This window comes from Calonectris borealis, chromosome 2 (assembly GCF_964195595.1).
Source record: "Calonectris borealis chromosome 2, bCalBor7.hap1.2, whole genome shotgun sequence".
In the NCBI taxonomy this organism is placed as follows: Eukaryota; Metazoa; Chordata; class Aves; order Procellariiformes; family Procellariidae; genus Calonectris; species Calonectris borealis.
The window spans coordinates 23,497,743-23,506,490 of NC_134313.1; the positions used below are offsets into that span (position 1 = coordinate 23,497,743).

General features: G+C 47.6%; 1 protein-coding gene across 2 annotated transcripts in view; it reads right to left on the bottom strand.

Annotated features, from left to right (window-relative positions):
- The window catches only part of FZD6 (frizzled class receptor 6), a 32,387-nt gene extending 24,569 nt beyond the window's left edge, over positions 1–7,818 (bottom strand). Inside the window, exons 1-2 of one of the 2 annotated variants that reach the window (XM_075141306.1) lie at positions 7,739–7,818; positions 6,692–7,091 (exon numbers count right to left, since the gene is read on the bottom strand). In XM_075141306.1, coding sequence (XP_074997407.1) covers positions 6,692–6,871 — 180 coding nt within the window. In that variant the 5' untranslated portion in view covers positions 6,872–7,091; positions 7,739–7,818. Of the gene's footprint in view, positions 1–6,691; positions 7,092–7,293; positions 7,449–7,738 lie in introns of those variants that run through there. The other variant, XM_075141307.1, reaches the window with a different exon arrangement.
- Positions 7,819–8,748: the final 930 nt, after the last annotated feature.

Here is an 8,748-nt window from a genome sequence, read left to right on the forward strand (position 1 = left end):
AAACACCACAAAGCCCTCTTCAGAAAGAAGGCATCAGAATCCTCTTCCATTCCTAGGCTAGATTTGTAGAAGACATAAGAATCACGAGCCTTGCAAAGATGTCCACAAATGTACCTTGGTAGTTCACCAAGGCCTGCAAGACAATCAAGTTGCTGTTGCCAGAGCTGCCATGGGCCAATGCGCTGGATGTGAGCTTGCTTGATGACATGCTTGATCCCACACAATTTGACAACTCATGGAGAGTAGAGGGAAAACACTGTGGGCCACCTGTACACAATGGTACACAATTTTGTCCACTTGTCTACTATTCAAAGGAAGATAATGTGAAGAATAACCTTTGAAATCGTGGTCACCACATCACCCTTAGCAGACTTGTCCTCCCTAATCTGATTTGCTACTGACCAAGTGAAGCTCACGAGGTTCCACAGGGCAACAGCCACTTCCTTAAAAACATGGAGACAATCTTGGAATTGAATGAGACAATGGTCTGCAAGCTTTGTACCCACTGCTGGCTTTCCCCAACTCCAAGACTGACGTGCTCCCACCAGTCTGGGCTCAGCTCCCAAGCCCTAACTGCCTCCTATCAATGAAGGCAAAGCAGTTCCAAACCCAGTAGCTCTGTCTATGTTTTCCTTCTCTATATAAACAACTTGCATGACTCCATTCATTCACAGGTGTCCTCCTGGAGTAGGCTACAGCCACAGAACTAAGCCCATCACTCCACACCTACGGTGCCTTGGTTTAGCCAGTGACCACACTCAGCACACGAGTGTGGAGAAGAGGGGGTCCGAGACGCAGGCTGCACAATGAGACTCAGAAACCACCAGGTCTTACAGCTACACATGAACACTAGACAGGGCACTGTGGAAGGGACAGAAATCTCCGGGGAACAACAACAGGATACCATGGTATTTCCCAGAAAGGACTGCTCTTGACAAAGGTCTGGAAGACAGCCTTCCGTAAGCCAACTTCAGACCTCATGCACAGTAGAACTGGCCTAAATCTAGTCCAGAATAAAAGCCCTCAGTCTCAGGCAGTGTTCAGGTAAGAAGTGTGCTAACAACTTCAACTAGTGATCCACTCCTGTAACACCAAATTACTTGCTAGTGTAGACATAGCCTCTGAACATGGATAAAGATGAGGCTCTGGGAATCACACTGTCAGCACCATCTCAATGGACTCCAGTTAACATAAGGTAAATACCCTCTCTTCATCAACCACGCACTACTTTGAACCCCCATGCATTCCAACCAGTATCTTTCCAGAACAAGGAGCAAGACAGTACTATTCACATTATCAAGTGGACAAGGAATGCTCTTCAGACAAAGCAACATTAGATTTTGCAGATGACTGATACGCTTAAAGCCAGTGTAATAGGATTACACGCATTTGCCTGTCTGGTTTCAGACAATCTGTGCAAGCTAATCACACTTGCTGAAGGGCCTCAGTACTATAAGTAGCAAACACTTTTTTTAGTGGCTGTAATTTAGTGTACCCACAGGAATCAGCAAAGATGGTTTATGAATGTGTTGCTGTAAGAACCACTGTAAGAACTAATGATGACTTACGTTTCTTTGGAACACCTGAGAGCAAGAGAGTGCAAAAACAAAAACACACTTCCCAGATTTGTATGGTATTGTACGAAATGACACAGATGTGTATAATTCATATGGTTTTGACCCCTTAGCCAAAGCTTTTCTACAAGCGACATGGTGATGCTCAAAACAGAATTATTCATGTCCAACTATTCCGTATTTCTAGCAAGGCACAGAAGTCAGTCATACTGCTTTGTATTTCCCTTGATCCATATGAATTGTCTATAAAGAAAATACTTTGGCATTTGCCAACTTTCATTTAACAAGCAGCAATTTAGCTTTTTCACGACCAAAATCTTTTGTGACCACCACTTTGTTCTGATAAGCTAGAAAAGTTATCTTAGTTTGTCCTAAGTAACATATGATGTACAGTATGCTACATTTACTACTTTTTACACAAGCCTTCCCTGCCCATTAATACCAGCAATATATGGTAAAGAAACAGCAAAAATGTTACAAGCAAAATATGAGTTAAAGAGCCCCTTGTGCTTGTTCCATTGGGTCAATGTCCACACCTCTGCACTCTCTCCAACTCAGGCTCTGAGGCAGCATCAGGGACAAAACGTAACTCCAAGGAGATAGAGAATATTGATTGCTTTCCTAATTGAAGCTGAGCTACCAAAAATTTAAGAGCAGAGAGATTTAAGCTTCAAGGTTTAAGTAATAGTGGTTCACGTATTTTACCAAGCACTGCTCATATGGAGTAAGAGAGAGAGGCAGGATGCCTGTCTGTAGAGGTTTCAGTAAATTCACACCTGTGCTATTTTGCAGAACATCACAGTAACAACCTTCTACACAAAACAGCACTTATTTCCCCAAAACTCCCAAGCTACAGAAGGTGGACAGCTTCTTCCTCCCTATGTGTATATACACACACATACATGTACTCATTTAAGCTTGCCAGACACCAGGTTTCCAGTTTTTGGAAGCATCTTCATATTGAATTAATTGTAAATTTATATTTAGTGGAAACAAATTAAATTATTACATTAACTCACAGAGCTTCAGTATTAAGCTTTTGAAGGTACTTTTTACTTTTTTAATCCACTTCAAACTGGTTTTGTTAGTTTAAACCGACCCTGGTTCTCATACAGTTTCTCCTGCTGCTGCAGCCAGTTGCACTGAACTCTCCATAGATACACACACACATATTCTGGCACATGGTCATGAACTCAGAAGTGAACGGAAAACTCACTACTGAATCATTTTTCCAGTCTCTCTGAGGTACTTTATTGTTCTCTGTGGGACATTTTCCAGTGTTTTGTACAGTCTGCTTAAAAAAATCACTGGCCAGCCTTTTGCCTTTGTACCTCTACAGACCTGTAGATCTTACCCAGGTCAGGAAGTCTTAAGGGCTTGTCTACAGTGGACACATTCCAGAACTGCAACAGAAAAGATTAAGAGATATGAACAAAAAGTTACGACACAGTAATATTCTCTGCCTTGCTGGAATAATGCCTTATGTTGACAACCTATTCGATGATAGTTAAAGTAGGAATTACTTTGGAATTGGAAGTGACTTGGTTTTGAGGATGACCACGAGGGGGAGTTACACCTATTTAAGTATAGCTGTAATGAACCAGCTATTCTGCTGTGTCCATCCATTTTCCTCACTAGACAAACCCTAGATCTTCAGTCTCCCAATCTGAGCTAGTAGTAACATGAGCAGCGTTACCGTTAAACCGCCTTGAGATACAGATACTGTAAGCATCTGCAAATAATTAGATTCCACTGTCATGCAGCTGTTTAGCTAACATACACAGAACTTCACACCACAAAGTCATGTGGGTTCACTTTCCTAAAAATCACCATTTGTTGTATAAACAAAATTAATCCAAATATAAAGCAAAACTCAAGTAGCCTAAACTCAGTCTGCCAAGTTGAAAGCAGAGATGGAGGGAGCAACTGGAAATGATGAATTTTCTATTGCAGAAAATAAGATCCCAGAGGGACTATCATCACTAGCCAGAACACCCAAAACAGAGGCCCTAAGATTGAGTTAGTCTTTTTTCCTGCTCTAATCAGTTCAGTGTTCTGGTTTACAGCACATCATTATGAGGAGTTGATACATGAGGCAGAAACATAAAACCACAGATCAGCTGGTGGTCCAGCTGATTTCCTGGAGGACAACTACCACCTGAGACAGTGGCTCCACACGATCCTCTCCTGGAGGATTACTATGAAGACACCATCCCAGAAATGCCAATTTAACACCTTTCCAGAAAATAGAGAAACTGTACAGAAGCCTTTGTGCTCCAGCAGATGGAAAACACAGTTCTTCTGGCTATACAAGACTCCCCACAGCAGAACACACCTGTAGAGCATCTTAGAGTGCGATACAGGAGAGAGTTATCACTGTTTTGGAGACTGAACTTCTCCTTGAGACTTGTCCCCTTCACAATTCTTTGTTCTTTCTGGGAGTAAACACTCCAATAAGTAATGGGAAGAAGTTTCCAGAGAGGATAGGAGCAGAAAACAGGACTAGCACCAAGGCCCTTTCTGCACAAAATACTTGGATTTCTGGAAGAAGTCTCCACCATGTGCCCTGGGATTGCATGATTAAGCAGCTTGCTCAAAGTCAGTTAAGATAAAGTGAGGAAAATATTACAAGCTTCAATCTCAAACTAGTGTTTATATCCTAAGACCATGCCCAGTCTTGAGAACAGGCTGTGGGGAGGGGAGGGGGAAGAGAGCAGTGGAATTAAAAAACAAAGCCTTTAAGCATTCCTACTGAGGATCAAAAGAAAGAAGTTTTAACCAACATGCTATTAAAATTCTTTCTTTGGTATGAACAAAGTTTGGACTACCAATTACAGAAAAATTCAAGCTCTTAAAACAACAGAAGTCTCCTCCACCTCCCAACCTGCTGCCTCTTTATGGCTGCAAAGTGAAATTAAACAATATTCCAGAAGTCAATATTCCAGCTCCTCCTCCCCTGCTGCAACACCAAGTCCCCTGAAAAGCAGAACCCTTTGACAATACTGAGAAGGTTCCCTGTTTCAATCAATCATGGACAAACTATACTGGTGCCATTACTGAATACCATGTAGAATCCATGTAGAACGCCATTACTGAATACCATGTAAGTGACATTGGTATGCACTGGTCTCCCTCAGAAAAAAGGCCCAGCAACGAACCACCATAAGCTTACCATATCGACTCCAATCTAACTGCTAGCAACAGATTCAACACAAGCTACATACAGAATGGAAGGAAACTTCCTTACTCTTTCAGCAGTAAAGCAGCTGTCTAAAAAATTCAGTTTGACCAAGCAGTCAATCAGCACTGCTGAATCACAAATAAAGGCAGGCAGATCAGCACACATACACATTAGGTAGTTTAGAAATGTCTGCACAACACTACAGTAGTGAGGTATACCAAATTAGAGGCCAGACAGTGGCAATGACAGGACACCAGGAAGCAAATGAAACAGGGTAGGGAAATCAAATCCTGACAGACACTGTTGTTCCACATAGCCACCCAGGCAGTTGGCTGAGTACCGATCAATCACTGCAGTAGTCAAAGGTGGTTATAAGGGAGACAGCATGGAAAAAGAGAGAAAACAACAAAACAACTCACTACCATGCAGTTTTTATGAAGTAGCTATATGAAAACAGGTAAGCCATGAACTCTTTCCAGAAGGAACTCCCTCCACGCAGAAGGCACGCACTAGGCACAAGTTACTGACAGTTCAGAAAAGTCAGTCATAACAAACCAATAAAAATGGCTCTGTGGTCTCTCTGCTGTAACAGCAGCATGACTGGAAGGCACGAATACTGACAAAAGCTGGCTCAACAGTCATAGTTAAGACACACCAAGTCAGAACCAGCAGCATACCTGACGAGATAAAGTGGCAGATGCTGTAGAAAGCATTCCTGACAAATGATGACTGGAAAAAGCACTACAGAGAGTTTACAACTGAAGCCTGCCTTCCAATTTAAAAGCCCACAATTTATCTGAGATCTGCAGCTGAATTCAGTTGCTTGCATACACGTGTCTTAACATTTGATACCAGAATTCCCCATACATCTATACTGGGCTGGCAAACACAATGCGAGACCAAAGCCTGTGCCTCTCCAGACTAGAAGCTAGAGGCCAGACAAGGAATCCTGATTATCCAAACAACACTAAAAAATGTTTTGGCAACTGAACCAAGCTCCTCCTCCAAGCTCAGTAAAGAACATGCAAATAAGATTTTAGTAATAGTAGCCACCTCCAATACCACGTATAATTTTTTTCAAACCAGAAACTTAATTTTCAACTCACTTGTTTCACTCTCTACACAGCACAAGATAGTAAGCTTTTCAAGACCTGTGTTAAGATGTTCCCCCTCCTCTTACCACTGAAAAGCCATTATTAAAACAGGTTTAAAACTTGTTTTACAAGCCTCTCACCCAGAGAGGATCTCGTCCTTTATAGCTATCGCTATCGGCAAAGCCTTTCCACAAGGTGGCACATCTTCAAGGGAGCCATATGTTACAGTCAGTTCAGGTAGGAAAGTGTTTGTTTTCAGAAGAAAAAAAAAAAAAAAAAGAAGAGGAAAGTTGTTCTGTCAGTCCGAAGTTTCAGCATCCAGTCAGAAGACAACAAAATGCAAAAGCCACAATGGAGAAGAGGGCTAAGAATAAGTTTAGGTACCTCTCCTTAGTAGACGTAAGCTGAGAAGAACAAAGAGCAACTTCTAAACATTATTTTTGCACTACCTGAGTTTAGGCAGGCCAGGATATCATAAGCTATGTCCCCAGAGAATTTCAAGAATTGCTCTGTGTATCAGTGAGGTGCCTGGGCTATATGTGATCAGCTCTACCAAAGAGCTCTGATAGCCACATTGCTGTGCTACACCCATTCCTCTTCCACTCTAATACAGGATCCAAGCCGGGGAGTGTCTATAGCTCCCTTACACAGTGCTTATACAACCATGCAGCTCTAGTGCACTCCAAAAAGATTTAAAGAAACATCTAGTCACTAAACATTATCTGCCTTGTCATTCAGTGCAACAGATATCACAAACCATTTCTCAATGACAAAAAAGGTTGTTTCACAGTGTTTATATTTACTATTTACTCTTATACTACAGTAGGGGTGGGAGAACTTACCTCCATTTTGAGAGCAGCCGTGTCCTGATCATAATGTCCCATGATGTTTGGGAAAAAAGTCATATTGTAAGGCATTCCTGAACATCTGGAAATAGTAATTGGCTCACATGTGAATAAACTGTGCCCTTGCACCAGAGTTAGAAGTAAACCGCAAGTCGCAGAGAACACGAGCCCTCCCATTTTGTCAGGATCTCCAACTTCAGCACATAGCTCTGTTCAGCAGTTAGGCAGACCGGCTTTGCACACGGATAAAAACACGCATCTTCCTCTGCTGGTTCCAGCGCAAGGCAAGGACACGGGCAGCAAGGCAGACGATCAGGCTCCTCACCGCTGTTTGAGATACTTCCCCATTTTGGCTGACCGTGATTTTGCTAAATCCCTTCTTCTTCGAGCCTATACGCTGCAGAAGCAGGAAAAGACCGGACAGAGTAATTAACAGCAGAAAAAACCCGACCGTGACCACCCGTCCGAAGGCCAGACTCGGCCTCCTCACAAGCCCGCAGGAGACAGGGCAGCTCCCGCCGGGACCACACCGCACGCCCCGCACCCCCCTCCCCGCTCCGCCGGGGCAGCGCCCGCGGCTGCCCTCGGCCCCCGCATACCCCGCAGGGGCCGCGGCACGGCGCAGCCCGCCCTCCCGCTGCGCCCCGTCCCGGGGAGCGCCGCCTCGCCCAAGGGGAGCGGTGCGTTTGGCCACCGCTCCCGCCCGGGCCCCGGAGCCACCGCTGCTCCCAACGCCCCGTTGTCGGCGCTCGGTTCCCAGCCCCGCCCTGGGAAGCGGCGCCCGCGGGGCCGGGCGGGGAGCCGGCCGAGAAGTCGGCCCAGGAGCCGGGGCTCGCCGGGCGCGGCCTCGGCGCCGCATCCCCGCCACGCCCGGGCCGCGCCCCCGACGCCCCCTCACCGGGACCCGCCTCCCGAGGGACGCTTCCCCCTCGGCGGCCGCCCCGCGCCGCTCCGAGGAGGAGCCGCCGCTCCCCGGGACGGGACGGGACGGGACGGGACGGGACGGGACGGGACGGGCGCCGCCCCCTCCCCTGCCGCACTTACCGGGCCGGCCCGGCAGCAGCCCCCTTCCCTCCCCGCCGCGGCTGCGATGGCCGCGGCCGCCCCGCGCCACCGGCAGGATGTGACGTCTAGCGGCGGGAGGCGGCGGGGGGGGCGCTCGCGCGATACTTGGCGGGCGGGGCCGCCCCCGGTGCGGGCTGGGGTCTGGTGGCGGCGGGGCACCCGCCGAGCGCGCGGGGCCGCGGGCGCCGCGGAGGGCCACGACCCGCTCGGCCACCGCCGGCGCGGCCCGCGGTCCCGCGGCGCGCAGGCCTGTCCGTGCCCCGGCGCACCTGAGGGCAGGCTGAGCCCCAGGTGAGAAAGTGCCCGGGGCTGAACGCAGAGAGGCAAGCGGCATGGAAATCCTCCCAAGCGATACCTGGCACCCGGCTTTTCAGAAAAATACCCAATGTTTCCTCTGCGATACGCTACATAAAGGCGACTTGCAGACTTTCAAGCGTCGGGAAATGAACCTGTCCCACGCGTGGAAGCCATTCTGAGGCTTGTTTCCAAACCAGCGCGTGGGACGGGAGGTGCGAGGGCTCCGCGGGCGGTCGGCGGCCGGGCCCCGCGCCAGGCACCCCTGCTGCCACCACCGTCCTGCAAAATGCCCTAATCCTCATGAGATGAGGGGTGTGGATGCTCGTTAGATGGGGCTGTGGCTGAGGAGGAGGTTGATATTAGAAGTCAGTGTGGAACGGTTGAATTTAACGAAGGAAAGGGAAGTGATATGAGGTGTTTGCTAAGGAAAGGGATGCTGAGGTGAGAACAAAGGGAAATGAGTGTCCGGACGAAGGAGGAGCACCAGACTCTGGCGCTCAGGCTACTGCTGTCTTCCAGAGACCCGGCTCAAGGATGAGAGAGCTGTCCTCCCGCTGCACCGACTGCTGCTGGCTGAGACCACGCACACATCAAGTACGCGTCCGGCAGTGCCTAGCTGTGTTCGCAAACACAGGCCTGAGCTAATGAGACCTAACTATGGAAATGCTGAAGGTTACTAGGCAGAGATGACC